The sequence below is a fragment of the Doryrhamphus excisus genome, chromosome 13 (assembly GCF_030265055.1).
Source record: "Doryrhamphus excisus isolate RoL2022-K1 chromosome 13, RoL_Dexc_1.0, whole genome shotgun sequence".
In the NCBI taxonomy this organism is placed as follows: Eukaryota; Metazoa; Chordata; class Actinopteri; order Syngnathiformes; family Syngnathidae; genus Doryrhamphus; species Doryrhamphus excisus.
This window is the reverse complement of record NC_080478.1, coordinates 9,775,523-9,793,247: the sequence shown is the minus strand read 5'-3', so window position 1 is coordinate 9,793,247 and position 17,725 is coordinate 9,775,523. Positions and strand designations below refer to the sequence as shown.

Genomic DNA, 17,725 nt, shown 5'->3' with positions numbered 1-17,725 from the left:
AGGGCTGTGATCCCCGTAGAAGTTTACTCTTGCTCAGCGTCATTGAACGATGAAACCGTAGAGGACCAAACACCGGACAGATGCAGCAAAGCGGTTTGACATGACGTTTTGCAGTACTGCTGCAGAATGCGGTGACCTTTAAGGACCTTTAAAAGTGCCATCAGGTTGTATACACATCTGTTATAGTGTAAATATTCATCATCCTTTAGAATGTATGTATTGCATGAGTGCGGGCTTTAAGGAAATCTCCCAAAATGATATTAGGAACATGTGTCAGCTCATTGTTCAGAAGCATTGTTAACACGCGATGAGCCTGATGAAAATTCATGAGTGCTAGTCAGTGTGTGTGTGTGTGTGTGTGTGTGTGTGTGTGTGTTGAGGCCATCAACGGCTCTTTTTAACAAGGTGACACAGGCTACAGCACCATTTGTTGTTTCGGTGATGTATAGGATAATAACACGGTCCAATCCACAGCATACATCAGCCTCAATTGATGTTGTTTAGGTTGGTGCGTGGAATTACACCAAGATAAATTCCAAAAAAGGACACGCATCCAAATCTCACAGAATAGGCCCAACAAATACTTGAAAGTCTTTATTGCACAGCATCTCCGAGAGGAACGAGATGAATGTTCGCGTGTGAGGGTCAAACAGCAGTCAACACACACACACACACAGTCGATAGCAGCACACACAGCATGAATCTTTCATTTAACATTTTTTTTTCCAGCCGTGTGACATAATAAAACATAAGAAGCTGAACCATGATATCAAAGATGATCGTTTCTCCAAAATATACCAAGACACATACATTTGCATGAGTCACAATTGTGCAAAGGTTTATGATGACCGATTGACTACTTGCACAATCTAATGGGATCCAATACAACAGCTTCTTCAAGGGGAAATAAATACATAAATAATGGAATAAAAAAGAAATTACCATTATTCAATTATATTACGTTAAAATATAACGTACGGCTAACTGCTGTATTTTCAGTGCCAATCTAAATGGATCCAATACAAGTGCTACATTAAAAAAATAAATAATACAAAAATAATAATAAAATTAAAAGTTAAATTATATTAATTGGTCATAAAATATTAAATAACACAATCAACATAAAGTGTCAGTAATCACCTAATGGTATACAAAACAAGATTACAAAATAATACATAACAAAATAATAAATTACTAGAAAATAGAATAAATAAAAAACAAAATAAATAAAACGAAAATTTAAAAAAATAAATAATAATCTTTTTTATTTGACACTTTTGTATTATAATGATTATATTTTTTAGATTAATCAAAAAATACATGTGTTACTGTGGATGCATGACAATAACAGAAACCCTACTCAATGAACACGATGATATTACACTAAATTTTTATATTAACTCTTGCATTGGATGTCATTAGATTATGCAAGTAATGTTGCAATGATTTATCTTATATTTTATTTTTTTTTAGCAGATTGAATCATACTAGACTCTTGCCCTGATGTTTTCCACACTCATGGCTTTCAAATATTAGTTATGGCATCATCTTATTCAATTTTTTTTCAATAAACAACAGAAAGGATCAGCCCCTGCAGCACCTAAAGCGCACCAGTTTGTGGAAAGCCTTCTTGAAGTCCTCGTTGGACATGGTGTAAATGATGGGGTTGATGAGGGAGTTCAGGTAGCCCAGCCAGGTGAAGAAATCAAAGAGCTCGGGTATGGTACAGGTGTCACATATGGCCACCACCAGCGTGTAGATGAAGAATGGCAGCCAGCAGATGATGTAAGCCCCCAGGATGATCCCCAAAGTCTTGGTGGCCTTCCTCTCCCTGGCTGCAGAGATGCGCTTTTTCTCGAGAGCAGCGTCAGACAGAGTGACCTTCACCTGGTTCTCGCTGGTGGACGAGTTAGTGTCGCTGGACGGAGCATCCTGCAGTCTCCCTCCTTGCAAGGGGCTGGTGGAGGCGTTGGAGCTGGGGGAGCCTGTTGCCAAGTACGCCGAGGTGAGCCTCTTACCAGGCGTCTTCCTCTTCTTCCGCTTGGGGGACTGCTTAAGGATGCGCTTGCGTGCTTCCACGTAGATGCGCCCGTAGAGGACGATGAGCAGCAAGGTGGGAATGTAAAAGGCGCCGAAGGTGGAGTAGATAGTGTAAAAGATGTGGTCCGTGTTGACGCTGCAGCTTGTCAACTCATCCGCTTTCACTTGCCTCCAGAAGAGAGGAGGAAGCGAAATGGAGATAGCGATCACCCAGGCGGTGGCCACCATGCCTGCCGCGCGTCCCGGCGTGCGCTTCTTGGAGTACTCCACTGCGTCCGTGATGGCCCAGTAGCGGTCCAAAGCGATGACGCACAGGTGGAGAATGGACGCCGTGCAGCAGGTGATATCCGACGAGAGCCAGATGTCGCAAATCACCTGACCCAGCGTCCATTCGTGGATGACCGTGTAGAGGACGCACACGGGCATGACCAGGATGGACACCAGCAGGTCGGTGACAGCCAGGGAGGCGATGAGGAAGTTGGCTGGCGTCTGGAGCTTCTTAGACTGGGAGATGGTGGCGATGACGAAGGCGTTGGAGAGACTGGTGGCCAGAGTGATGGCGGACAGCAGAGACGCCAAGCTGATCTGGTAGGCGAGGCTGTGCGCGCCTGAGCCCGCCTCGGACGCATCCTCCGGCAGGCTGAGGTTGGAGGCGTTCACCGGCTGGGTGGGCTCCACTTGACCGGCGACCTCCATCACTTGTCAGTCACTTTTTTCTCATTGTCTGCCCACCGTCTGACATGTTTGGGGTGGAATTACGCAAAAGACGCCATCACATTGAAAATGCCCTTTTACTTTCACTTGTAATCCAGTCCTCGTGTGAAAAAAAGTTCACTCTTCTTCATCCTGACAAGACCAATCATGATGTCCTGCTCTTCCAGTATGTGGGGGACATAATCCGCATGAAGGGCAACAGGTTCTCCAGAGGTGCTGTCTCCTTGGACCCCCCCTCCTAGTGGGTGACTGTCGAGCAGAATGTTAAAGACCTGCTTTTTATACTGTCTGTGACATCAACTGATGTCTCCATGAAGGGGTAGACTATCTGCTGGGTCATAGTGCCCGTGGAGCATTTGTCACTTGGAGCGTGGGATGCCCATCGGAAACATAAAAGGTTTGTATACAAACTGTTACACATCATTATTGGGCATTTAAAGACATTAAATGTGCCTTTAAATGGAGGAAATGACATTAATGACATGATATTGCTCAACTGTTACATCCACATCCTAATACAAGATCCATCAATGGCCATGTTTGTCCGTGTCGCTGTCTTCTGTATAAACCGCACTGCTACAAAATAGAGGAATGAAGTCCACCATGACCATCAGCCTCTGTTACACAGACATGCCACAAGATGCCTGCATCCAATCCCTAAAGAAGATCTGGCATTTTTGCACCCCCCTAATCACTAAATCTTCTGCCTAGTAACATAAGCCTATATGCACCACAGAGACCCTATATATAACATTGTCACAGCACAGTGGCAACAGAAGATCTGTCATTTTTTTTTTCACCTTTTGTCCATGTCACAGTCAGTAGCGGTGTCGCTAGGACAAAGTTGCAATATTCATCTTTCTGCCCGAGCAAAATGATCTTCCACACAGATGCTGCAAAACTGCTGCATCAGAGCGCTAACAGAAGATCTGGCCTTTCCACTGTGTTTTGAATAGACAACACAGTCATGAAATGAATGGACAAGGGGGGGGCGAAGGGAGAGGGGGGGTCTCCCATAAAATTGCTGCGTCAGAGTGGTAACAGAAGATCTGCTATTTTGTGCATGATTTTCATTTTGGACATACAGTCAACATTTTGTCACTGTTTTGTATAGATTTAACAGTCATTAACTGGGAGGAGGCGGCACGGTGGTCTAGTGGTTAGCGCGCAGACCTCACAGCTAGGAGATCAGGGTTCAATTGCACCCTCGGCAATCTCTGTGTGGAGTTTGCATGTTCTCCCCGTGCATGCGTGGGTTTTCTCCGGGTACTCCGGTTTCCTCCCACATTCTAAAAACATGCTAGGTTAATTGGTGACTCCAAATTGCCCATAGGTATGAATGTGAGTGTGAATGGTTGTTTGTCTATATGTGCCCTGTGATTGGCTGGCGACCAGTCCAGGGTGTACCCCGCCTCTTGCCCAAAGACAGCTGGGATAGGCTGGGTAGTAACATAAACCTCTGCCACACATCGCTTCTACAAAAATTGTAGATGTGCCTTTTACACAGCATCCAATACAATGGTGTATTTTCACATACAGGAGCTGAGTGCGTTTTCACACAGTACAGCAACACTCCGTGTTGGTTATTAGACTGCACATCCCATCATGCCTTTTTTCAACATTCTCTTATAAACAGGCACAGCCCTGACCCTGTTACTATCTCAGAAGGTAGAAAATTACCAGGTATATTTCCATCACCCCTATTCCATGTCAGTGCCATTTATAGAGAACAGTAAGAAATTATAAGTCTATATAATATATATATTTTTTTAATTATTCCACTTTTGCAGCATCTCTGTGTAAAAGAGGTTCCAGCTGTCTATCTATAAAGACGGGAAATGTCAGCTTTTACAGGCAGTGTGAAGATGAGGGGATTATACTGAGGTAGATAGATAGGTGGCTGGGTGGTGTTCTTTATGGTTTTATAATGTATTATGTGCTAAAGTATATGGAAACAAGAACCCCACTGGTATTATATGCAGAAAATAGGTTAAAATGTTCTATTTTTAGTTGATCTTCTTACGTTAGGACAATTTTTAGGATTTTTTTTAACTGTAAGAACCACCAACACCTTCTTTTAAAGCAGGGGTCTCAAACTCAATTTACCTAGGGGCCACTGGAGCTAGGGTCTGGGCAAGGCTGGGCCGCATCAGGTTTTCCAAAAAAAAAACAACCATTTATTAAAAACAGAAAAATATACAAACGTTTTCAGTGCTTTGGTTCCGATTTTCTACAATAAAAGCTCTGATAAAACATTCCACTGTTCTCAAATATCTTAATTTTTATTTTTCTGCACAAAATGAAAAATAAATAAACAAATCAAGAATAAAGAAAATCAATCAGTAATAAATAAATATAATAATAATAATATAACCGCAAATAATAAAAACTTAAGAAACCACATATAGTTGGTGGGTAGACAAATTATTTTTTTCAGATTAAAATGAACAAGGCATTATTAGAGCCCTGTAGAAATGATAAAACATGACTATAGTCACATTTATACTTTTTTTATTTACAACATATTGCGCAACTGCAGGGTCTTGAGACACATGCTAACTCGTAAACTAGAGAGCTAGCGACCTAAACGGTAGCCTTCAAGTTATTTCCTTTAAACTTAAATAGCCAAAAACTTACCACTTCCACACGGATAGGGAGGATAACTATTAACAGTTATTTAACCTTTAACATGAACTTTAATCAAACGTGATAATTTTTTCTGGGTACATGATACCATACAGCATCCATATCAAACTTGCGCGGGCCGCACTAACATTAAAGTTTCATATCAAGGCGGGGGCCTCAAACTAGTGTCCTGCGGGCCACATTTGGCCCGCGGGCCGCGTGTTTGAGACCCCTGATTATTTTTTGTAGTTCTAGTTTGTCCACAAACAAACAAGCAAACAAAAACTACAGTCTTATGGGAAACGCCACCCGCTCGGTTCCAATCATCCCCATAACGATAACGCCAAGTTCTGAGTATCACCTTTATCAGCCTTCTTGCACTTCTTCCTTTCTGACACGTACATGGAGAATTTAGGAGGTGCTGCGTTGAGTTCTGCTGCTTTTGGCAAATAAACTGCTGGAGCTGATGTTCACGATGCTGGTGATGCTTCACTGACATCAGGCTGTGAAACTGTCGGTGACACGCCAAGACGTGACTGGAAATATCTACTGTTTGTAAGGGACAACGTCCATACGGCCTTACTTTAGTGGATGTGGTGCCCCCACCATGATAGGACATTGTGCACACTCAGTGGACAATGTAGGCACACTTAAGTACACTTGATCAACCTCTGAGAGTTGTATGGAATATTCTGGTGAGGAAGAAAATAGCTTTTAGTATGATGCAGTGCTGTTCAACACTACTGCAAATCATCAATAATTAAAGGTGCATTATTATCATTTAAGAAGATGCAGCCTGTTATAAATAATATGTACAGTGAGTGTATGTTGTCATAAAAGCTTACAAAGCATAAGCATAAAAATTCGGAAGACTCATTCAAAGACATTATGATGATATGGAGTATATACACTAATCGCTTGGTGTCAGTAATGTTACAATGATGAAACAATAGTTAGTACTATAAGAAGTCCATTACAGTATATTCATAAATATTCATAAAAAAAGAACAACAAGGAACTCTTGCAATGACAGTGAGTCTATATTTATATTTATTTATTTATGTGTAATACGTCTTATTTGCGGTGCTGCACGGTGCAAAAAGTGTTATCGCACAGGCCTCACAGCTAGGAGACCCATGTTCAATTCCACCCTCTGCTATCTCTGTGTGGACTTTGCATGTTCTCCCCGTGCATGCGTGGGTTTTCTCCAGGTACTCCGGTTTCCTCCCACATTCCAAAAACATGCTAGGTTAATTGGCGACTCCAAATTGTCCATAGGTATGAATGTGAGTGTGAATGGTTGTTTGTCTATATGTGCCCTGTGATTGGCTGGCGACCAGTCCAGGGTGTACCCCGCCTCTCTCCTGAAGACAGCTGGGATAGGCTCCAGCATGTGAGGATAAGTAACAGAAAATGAATGAATGAATGTTTTATTTATCTGTTATTATGTCTACTGTATTGGGTAACAGGAGTGTAAAGGTGTTGTGATATTGTAATTTGTTAAAAAAAAATTTAATTTGCCTTTTGTCTTGAATCTTGTTAATGAGTTTTCTTTCGGGTAGGGTACCTTTCACATTTGAGCTAATTTCTGGTGCCTGGCAGTCAGTACCAGTACACAGAGGTACTGATTTTCAGTACTTTTAATTGTGTTTATCCATCCATCCATTTTCTATGGTGTTTATCCTCAGTAGAGTCACAGGCATGCTGGAGCCTATCGCAGCTGACTTCGGGCGAGAGGTGGGGTACACCCTGGACTGGTCGCCAGCCAATCACAGGGCACATATAGACAAACAACCATTCACACTCACATTCATATCTATGGACAATTTGGAGTCGCCAAATAACCTAGCATGTTTTTGGGAGGAAACCGGAGTACCCGGAGAAAACCCATGAAAGCACGGAGAGAACATGCCCGAGGGGGGAATCGTATCCAGATCTCCTAGCTGTGTGGCCTGCATGCTAACCACTCATCCAGCCGCTCATTCGTGCAGCTCCATACAGTGGTTTGCATAGATAAATAAATATAAATATTATCAATATTAGTTCTCAATAGTATTTCAATTTGGGGAGTCTTCTGGGAGGCATGACAGAAAATAATTGCGACTTTAGTGAGGCAGTGATTCGACTTCTAAGTGGAAGTTACCGACTAGGATTCCCTATCCTGTGAAAAAGAAAGAAAGAAAACGCGAGATGACAGCAGACAGTGGCTGACAGCTGAGAATCAAATCTATGATAATGGAACTTCTGGGGAATCGGTGCTCATGTCGATGTGGAAGAGAGAAGCGGTCGATGTTTGCATGTCAATGACAAAAGGTCTTCAGAGTAAAAGAAACAGCTCCTTTTCTACCAAAGAAAGCATAATAGACTGACTCTGTTGCAGGTAACGACTGCGGGTACTCGGCATGATTTGAGCCACACTGTGATTGTGAGTGAACCCCCGTGTGAGTTCATGATTGTACAACCCTCAACCAACCATGAATGTGTCACCCTAGCTAATGCACGGGCACTGTTGAACACCTCCTCAGAAAACACTCTCTGTTTTCACACCCTTATTTTGGTAAGCAAGATCACACATGGCTTTCTTGCAACAGCTATCATGATTCCGTTTTTTTTAATGAAGGTGTAGCTACTCATACATACGTTAATTTACATTTTATTTTATGTGTATGATGTTTCTGTTTGGTTTCGGCATGTGTGGCTCCATTCAGCAGCAGCAGCAGCAGTATTTTCCCTGACACCGAGCACCCCTCTGTGCAATCTCACCTCATCTCTGGGCACATTTTGGCAAAGCACAGTCACAGGCTACAAATTCTATCTATCCCATCTCCCACTGACTCTGAAAGGACTATTTTTAGTCTCGTAAACCTCTCATGCAATCTTTCTTTGAGTAGTTTTCCTCATTTTTGGGGGGGAATATTTGCTTACAACGACGAGACCTTGATGTCTAAAGTTTGAAGTAGGGACAAAAGAATCGGGACAATACACCCTCGGGATGTTATCTTTGTTCTGGTTCATCCAAAAAATGTTCTTCCAAACTAAGCCAATTGTAAATGGTAAATTGGTAAAATGAGGGACTAATCCAAACTCTAATTGATTAATTGGGTAAATTGGGTAAGTTCCACAACTCCTGACTGTATGCTGGAGCCTATGTCGCCTGGAGGTGTGTACCAAATTTGGTGGTGATTCTCCAAGATAACCACCATATTACAAAACTGTACTATCATCAGTTACAGAAAGGCATTAGATTGGATCCCCTTATTGATCTCCATAATATTAAAAGTAGTTACGACTATTAACTCTTAAATTGGAAAAGCCTGCCCTGATTCCAATGTAAAGCAATGCGTAATTAATACTACTAAAAGTGATGCAGAGTGCCCTTTATTTTTGTAGGTGCATTTACAGTATTCACCTTTTGCAGACTTGCTCTACTGCAGTCCTTTTTTTTTTTACAGCGTATGAATGTGCATTGTGTTCTGTGTCCTTGTGGTGTATTAGAGTGATCTATCGGTACTCTGTTGTGTGTCTGTTATTACATTTAATACTGCTACCTCTAAAGCAGGGGTCTCAAACTCAATTTACCTGGGGGCCACTGGAGCTAGGATCTGGGCAAGGCTGGTTTTCAGGTTTTCCAGGTTTTCCAAAAAAACCAAAAACGCATTTATTAAAAACAGAAAAATATACAAACTTTTTCAGTGCTTTGGTTCTGATTTTCTACAGTAAATTTTTATTTTTCTGCACAAAATAAGATGAAAAATAAATAAACAAATCAAGAATAAAGAAAATCAATCAGTAATAAATAAATATAATAATAATAATAATAATAATAATAAAACGGCAAATAATAAAAACTTAAGAAACCACATATAGTTGGTGGGTAGACAAATTATTTTTTTTCAGATTAAAATGAACAAAGCATTATTAGAGCCCTGTAGACATGACAAAACACGACTATAGTCACATTTATACTTTTTTTATTACATATTACATATACTTTTTTACAACATATTGCGCAACTGCAGGTCTTGAGACACATGCTAACTCACAAACTAGAGAGCTAGCAACCTAAACGGTAGCCTTCAAGTTATTTCCTTTAAACTTAAATAGCCAAAAACCTACCACTTCCACACGGAGAGGGAGGATAACTATTAACAGTTATTTAACCTTTAACATGAACATTAATCAAATGTAATAATTTTTTCTGGGTACATGATACCATACAGCAGGGGTGCTCATTAAGTCGATCGCGATCTACCGGTCGATCGCGGAGGTGGTACTGGTCGATCGCGGCGTGACATTAAAAAAATATCATCCTAGCATCAATGCCGTCGCTTGATTGATATACAGGGCAGCCATTCAGATGACAACTGAATGTTGCCCTTCGGGTGATCAATCAAATCAAACAACGTCTCTAAGTGCAGCAGAACTTACGATGTCAGCCTATCATCCATCCCCGTTACTTGATTGACATACAGGACAACCAGTCAGATGACAACTGAATTTTGACCTTTAGGTCACCGCTCATGCGTAAACAACGATGCAAAGTGCTAAGCTAGTCGGCGAATTGCGTCAGATTTCAAGCCCTCGCTAAAGTTTATGGTCACTAAGTGAAGGAGCTGGACCAAGTAAAAAGGCAAAAACATATCACTTCCATACGGAATGGGAGGTGGACTTTTTTTTTCACAATGTCTTTTTCGAAGTGCGTTTGCCTGGCTAACCTGGCTATCAGCAGCTACTGTCCGGACTATGCATCCCTGACTGATTCAATTCAGTGCAAGTCATCAAAGTAAACTCAGGTAATTACAAAAAATGTTAATAGTTAATTGTGTGTTTTGCAATATTGGCTCATTTGGTTATGTAAGGTACATCAACATACATTGTACGTACAAATAATCCTCAATACATTTGAAAATAAATAGATGTTTTGCATTTTTGTAGTGGGTAGATCATTTTGACTCGGTCATTTTAAAAGTAGCTCGCATGCTGAAAAAGTGTGAGCACCCCTGCCATACAGCATCCATATCAAACTTGCGCGGGCCGCACTAACATTAAACTTTCATATCAAGGCGGGGGCCTCAAACTAGTGTCCTGCGGGCCACATTTGGCCCGCGGGTTGCATGTTTGAGACCCCTGCTCTAAAGGGTGTTGTATATTCGTGTCCAGTTCTTCTTATATGTTATGTATGTGTAGGCAACTAAATACAAAGCCACTACAAACAGTCCAGATTGACTAAAGGAGAACCCTCCCATTGTGTTCTCTGTTCTGAGTGGCAGGAGATCATTGTCAATCATCAGCAATAAGAAATCAAGCCACATATCAGAATCAGGAATCTGATGCATTCATCTCATTGATGCAGTACAGTTTTATATGTCTAGAAATTATGACCACAATGATATTTCATATTTCAATATTGCAGTTCTGGATTATTCAGGTGTACCGAACGGACTGTCCTGTGGATGTTTACCGAGCCTAAGACCTTCATTAGCAGTTAAACGATGCAAAATCCAGGTGGGCAGACCTTCCCGACCACCTGGCATGTGCTACCATATGTTTCTTCATCAGCAAGTCTGTTTTTAGAGATTCATTATTGGCATTATATGCAGCTGCACAGTGCATCTGCTAGAAAAAAAAAAAGTGATGATGATGAGAAGAGATGAAAAAAAGACGGAGAGCTGATTAGAAACCGCTGAGTCAGGCAAGGAGTGTGTGCAGGTTCATCACTATGAGTCACAGATAGAGTTTGTAAGGGAGTTGCTACCTACAAATGTGAGATGTTTCCATCAGCAGCAACATTTGCATTGGTCATCTTTCAGTTCTTGTGGTCCAGGAAGTCGAGGCAGTGGTGACTCTGTACCAAATAGGGCAAATCCAAAATGAGGGCATATCCCTGGTTGGTCCACCCCTCCCTTTCCACTTACCCCCAAAAACCTCCGCTGCAGGATTCGTCTTCATCTCGTCCAAGTGATAATGAGATGTCACATGGGGGGGAGGCGGCCACGCTGAGCTGCTAGGTCAGCCATGTTTGGATTTTCAAGATCTGAAGGAAAGGGAAAAGTGTTCTTATGATGATGTTGCCGTCAGCGGGTTAGTGATAAAATCTTTGTTGTGGTTGGAGCTGCAGATTGAAACACACGCTCAAAATTACCACTGAGCCTAAAATTCGATCCAACAGGTTTATACTTTGTGTTTGTGATGATAATACAACCAAAGACTAACATTCTTGACTAAAATGACTGACTTTTGCGTTGAACAAATGGCGTGTATGGGGCTTTTTAAGTGGCAGAACATGGTAACAAACACTTTAAGAGCACTTCAACATTTCAGAAAACAAACAAAACAAACAACAAATACACTTCAGAAAACACATTAACAACAAAACAAACCCCTAATGACCATTTCAGAAAACACATTAACAAAGGGTGACTGGGGTAACAAAAAAGGGAGATAAAAACACATGAACAAAACTTGAAACACACTAAAATTTCTGAAATTTTGGCCGCACGGTGACCGAGTGGTTAGCATGTAGGCCACATAGTCAAGAAAGCAGTTCGATTTTCCACTTGGGCATCTCTGTCTGGAGTTTGCATGTTCTCCCACATTCCATGCTAGGTTAATTGGCGACTCCAAATTGTCCATAAGTATGAATGTGAGTGTGAATGGTTGTTTGTCTATATGTGCCCTGTGATTGGCTGGCGACCAGTCCAGAGTGTGCCCCGCCTCTCGCCCGAAGTCAGCTGCGATAGGCTCCAGCATGCCTGTGACTCTACTGAGGATAAACACCAGAGAAAATGCCAATCAGCCAATCACAGGGCACATATAGACAAACAACCATTCACACTCACATTCATACCTATGGACAATTTGGAGTCGCCAATTAACCTAGCATGTTTTTATGGAATGTGGGAGGAAACCGGAGTACCCAGAGAAAACTCACGCATGCACAGGGAGAACATGCAAAGTCCACACAGAGATGGCAGAGGGTGGAATTGAACATGGGTCTACTAGCTGTGAAGCCTGCGCGATAACCACATTCTCCACCGTGCAGCCCCGCAAATAAGACATAGTACACATAAATAAATAAATATAAATATAGACTCACTGTCATTGCAAGAGTTCCTTGTTGTTCTATTTATGAATATACTGTAATGGACTTCTTATGGTAACTATTGGATGGATGGATAAACACAATTAAAAGTACTGGAAATCAGTACCTCTGCGTACTGGTACTGACTGCCAGGCACCAGACATTAGTTCAAATGTGAAAGGTACCCTACCCGAAAGAAAACTCATTAACAAGATTCAAGACAAAAGACAAATATTTTTTTTTAACAAATCACAATATCACAACAACAAAAATACACAATAAAGCCAAAGAACAAGCAAAACACAAGAGTTGGTGAAGTTGTACATGACGCTCATGACTGTTTGGAGCTTCCAGTGTATTTCGGTGTGTTAAATCCTATCAAGGGTTAAAGCAGAAAGTCAGAAGACAAATATAGGCCACATGATGAGTTCCAGAAGCTGCCCCAGTGCAGTGCAGGGCGGCCCAGCCTGGTCCGGTGGCATATGGCACTTGTGCGCCGCCAATCAGCTCTCGAAGGCCGCCTCAAATTGTGTCAGGAGAGATTTCTATTTCGAAATGGAGGATTTTGGAGAAGAGGTTAGGTGGGGTGTAACTTTCCAGATGGGATGGTGGTAGAGAACGTACTGGAGGTGGGGGAACTGTGCCACTTTCTGCCCCAATTGTGCATGTAAATTAGCACCTTTCTAGCTGAAGAAGCCGACAAGCATCTCTTAGGAGCACCAACTTTAGCGCCTTTGGGAATATGTGACAGGAAATGAGGCGTCGCTGCGGTTAGACCCGTTTATATCTGGAGAACACTCCAGTCCTTTCAGCAGCAGGATGGTCAGATGGGAAACCGACTGCAGATTGTTTCCACAAGTTTGGAGGCCCGCCATGCTTTTCAGGGAAAGACTGAAAGCGGGGGAATTGATTTATTAAAGCTACGATGCCGCACCAATACCATTGTGCCAATCAACACAGGATTGGATGCATTATGCATTATGAGCTGCAAAAAATTGCCAGAATTCATCCACAGTGTCACAGATGGACCACCCTTTTAGCAATTAATAAGAGATTACCTGGCAATTGCTAACATTGCAATGACACATCACAGAATTGGATGCAATTATGTGAGCGGTGTGAGATGAGGCCTGATTGGCGGCCTCCCGCAGGAACACCCTGTCATATTTTGCACGTCTCTCTTCCGTGACGTACGTGTGCACTTGGTGTGTCGACAGATACAAGAGGACTAACACATGTGCATGCAACACATGGACAGAGGGGACAAGGACAGGTTAGCGCCAGGTTGCGCTACAAAGAGATGTCCCAAAATATAAATTAAAAAGTTTCCATTAGCAGTAAGAATGCCTGAAATGGGGCTTTATTTTTTATTGAAAGAATGGTTTGCAGAAGGCTGGAGAAGATGACTAATTGCTTACAAGCTTCACTGCACCAGACGGCAGCATACAGTATGAACCACTTCTTGCTCGTTCATGTCACCATTTGCTAAGAGCGAGGTGGTTATTTTGGATCGTTAAACATGGAATTTCCTCACTGTTTCTCATAAAAAAAAACTTTAGTCCCTTTGGATCAGGGGCCAAATGTGGCCCGCAGGACACTAGTTTGAGGCCCCCGCCTTGATATGAAAGTTTAATGTTAGTGCGGCCCGCGCAAGTTTGATATGGATGCTGTATGGTATCATGTACCCAGAAAAAATTATTACGTTTGATTAATGTTCATGTATAATAATAAAAGTTAAATAACTGTTAATAGTTATCCTCCCTAACCGTGTGGAAGTGGTAAGTTTTTGGCTATTTAAGTTTAAAGGAAATAATTTGAAGGCTACTGTTTAGGTCGCTAGCTCTCTAGTTTGTGAGTTAGCATGTGTCTCAAGACCCTGCAGTTGCGCAATATGTTGTAAATAAAAAGAGTATAAATGTGACTATAGTCGTGTTTTGTCATGTCTACAGGGCTCTAATAATGCTTTGTTCATTTTAATCTGAAAAAAATAATTTGTCTACCCACCAACTATATGTGGTTTCTTAAGTTTTTATTATTATTATTATATTTATTTATTTATTACTGATTGATTGATTTTCTTTATTCTTGATTTATTTATTTTTCATCTTATTTTGTGTAGAAAAATAAAAAGTAAGATATTTGAGAATAGTGGAATGTTTTATCAGAGCTTTTCTTGTAGAAAATTGGAACCAAAACGAAGTTTTTTAAATTTTTTTGTTTTTAATAAACGCGTTTTTTTTTTGAAAACCTGATGCAGCCCAGTCTCAACCAGACCCGATCTCCAGTGGCCCCCAAGTAAATTGAGTTTGAGACCCCTGCTTTGGATAGTCAATCCAGCAATTTTCCAGCTTCCAAGTGAGTATCAATAAACTTTTCACACAGAGATCTGGCAAAATTGCAGCATGAGAGTGACAATCGATACATATCCACCCCAAGTCGGCTGGCCCAAGAGGCAATATAGGTGGATGCTAAGGGTGCCGTGGTCTCCACTCAATTTAAATCACCCATGGATGGGGGCGCCACTTTACGTAGGGAAGGCTCTGCCTCCACCTGTGCGCTTTATACAGAAAAAGTACACAAAAGTGACTTGCCGAATCCACTTACCCACAGGAATCTTCCCGTATCTGTTACCTCTCTGATACTACCTCCTGAGTCAGAGATTTCCCAGGTCAACTTCAACACCCCATTCTGTATCGGTGCTGTTCACACAGAACGGCGACACTGAAAACAATCCCGGCTCTTGCAGGCAGTGAGACAGGGGCTAGAACCATAACAGAGGCAGGATGCTGCGTGATAGGGTGTGAAGTTTAACACCAGATGCTCACTCTTCACACTCTCGTGTTGAAAGAAATTGTAGCTGTCAGACGCTGATGTCATCACACATCTTAGGCCCCCTTTTTTTGGCAGGTTGAAAATAAATTGCTGGATTACTAAATACACTGTAATTGTATACAGACAGGAACAGAAGGAACGGATACACCTACATGCGGCGCTGTGAGCAGACAGAACCATGTGACACACCAAACCATAGAAGAAGAAATAACATCTACATAAGTTTGTCGTCTTCCCATAATTCATTCATTCATTCATTCATTTTCTGCCACTTTTCCTCACGAGGGTCGCAGGGGTGCTGGAGCCTATCCATCTTCGGGCGAGAGCGAAGGTCGCCAGCGACTGGTCGCCAGCCAATCACAGGGCACATATAGACAAACAACCATTCACACTCACATTCATACCTATGGACAATTTGGAGTCGCCAATTAATTTTGTTTTTGGAATGTGGGAGGAAACCGGAGTACCCGGAGAAAACCCACGCATGCACGGGGAGAACATGCAAACTCCACACAGAGATGGCCGAGGGTGGAATTGAACCCTGGTCTCCTAGCTGTGAGGTCTGCGCACTAACCACTTGACCGCCGTGCCCCGTCTTCCCATAATAAATATAATAATTGTCACTTCCGATAAAATATTGAATTATCAGCATGTTGTGTCGCTGTGTGAAAAGCACACACATTTAATATCACACTTTGTGAATAAAAAGGCACAGGATGATAAATGCAGGACTGCTAGGACTGATGCGGAGGATGTGAAAGAGGTTTTTGATGTGCATAAAAATGACTTAACCTCCATGCAGTCTTTTCTAGCTTTGAGTGTAATATTTAGCAAGTGAAATGTCAACCTTTTTTAGCACAAAAAGGTGAGGAAACAAGTCCATAAAAGGTCATGTTTTTTTCTGTAATAAACAATATAAAAAGACCAGAGGCCAAGTATGGTACAAAGGAAATATCGAGTACCACTTTAACAATGAAACATGATGCGGGGTGTTCCCCTATTAAAACACACATCTGCTATTTTATTTATAGCCAACATAACTTCCTAGGAATGGATTAACTTAAACGATTAAACATTGCAATACTGTAAGGTCTGTGCAGTAATATATATATATATATATAATATTCTGCCATTTTTAAATAAATAATAATTTCATTAATTAAATCCTTCATTCATTGGATGATTTATACACGGACTTTCTGGACAACCAAAGCGTCATTCAGTCATTCACTCCACAGTCACACACTGGTAGCGCTAATCTGCATTTGTGGCCACAGTTGCCCTGGGGCTTACTGACGGAAAAAGGCTGCCAATGCATGGCAACAGCGTCTCTAACCACCACCAAACACTCACTCACGGTTATACACCAGTGTGGGCAGCACTGGAGCAAAGGTAGGGGAGGTCTCTTGCCCAAGGGTACAATGGCAGTGCCTGGGATGAAGGAAGCTGGTTTTGTATTCCGGTTCCGAGACAACCTGCTCTACCTGCACTGCCACATCTAATAAATGTCTGTCTTTGGGCGAGAGGTGTGGTACACCCTGGACTGGTGGAAGTCTACAATATTGACTACATTAAGATTAAACACTGGATTAGCGACGGGCCTGTCCCCTTTTAAAACACAAATTATCTGGCATTTTAATTATAGTCCAAATATGTCATCAAGTCTATAATGCAGATGACAATTTCACACTGGAAACACTGGATTACTAAAGGGCTTGTCCCCTATTAAAACACATAATTTCTGCTATTTTAATTCCAGTCTAAATACCTCCATTCAGTAGTTATCACATCTGATGACGAATCAAGTCTTATACTGAATATAATTTCAACAATTAAAAACTGAACTGGATTACTGATGGATCTGTCCCCTATTAAAACACATACGTATGTGCTATTTTAATTATGGTCTAAATAATTTATCAGTAATCTATGATGTCGACGACCATTTTAACAATTATAAACTGGATTACTAAAGGCCTTGTCCCCTATTAAAACACATAATATCTGCTATTTTAATTCCAGTGTAAATACCTCCATTCAGTAGTAATCACATCTGATGACGAATCAAGTCTTATACTGAATATAATTTTAACAATTTAAAACTGAACTGGATTACTGATGGATCTGTCCCCTATTAATACACATATGTGCTATTTTAATTATAGTCTAAATAATTTATCAGTAATCTATAATGTCGACGACCATTTTAACAATTATACACTGGATTACTAAAGAGCTTGTCCCCTATTAAAACACATAATAATAATAATTTATCAGTAATCTATGATGTTGACTACCAACAATTTTTTTAACGATTATACACTGAATTACTAAAGGGCCTGTCCCCTACTAATTTAAATTTAGTTATTTTAATCATAGCATAAATACCTGTACTAATCAGTAATCATGTCTATAATACTGAATATAATTTTA

The 17,725-nt window shown here is 41.2% G+C and overlaps 1 protein-coding gene across 3 annotated transcripts in view; it reads right to left on the bottom strand.

Annotated features, from left to right (window-relative positions):
- Positions 1-510: 510 nt before the first annotated feature.
- The window catches only part of htr1b (5-hydroxytryptamine (serotonin) receptor 1B), a 22,504-nt gene continuing 5,289 nt past the window's right edge, over positions 511-17,725 (bottom strand). For 2 of the 3 annotated variants that reach the window (XM_058090156.1, XM_058090155.1), the window contains exons 2-4: positions 11,295-11,413; positions 11,139-11,224; positions 511-3,003 (exon numbers count right to left, since the gene is read on the bottom strand). In XM_058090156.1, the coding sequence (XP_057946139.1) occupies positions 1,585-2,736 (1,152 nt within the window). In that variant the 5' untranslated portion in view covers positions 2,737-3,003; positions 11,139-11,224; positions 11,295-11,413 and the 3' untranslated portion in view covers positions 511-1,584. Of the gene's footprint in view, positions 3,004-10,114; positions 11,225-11,294; positions 11,414-17,725 lie in introns of those variants that run through there. The other variant, XR_009132345.1, reaches the window with a different exon arrangement.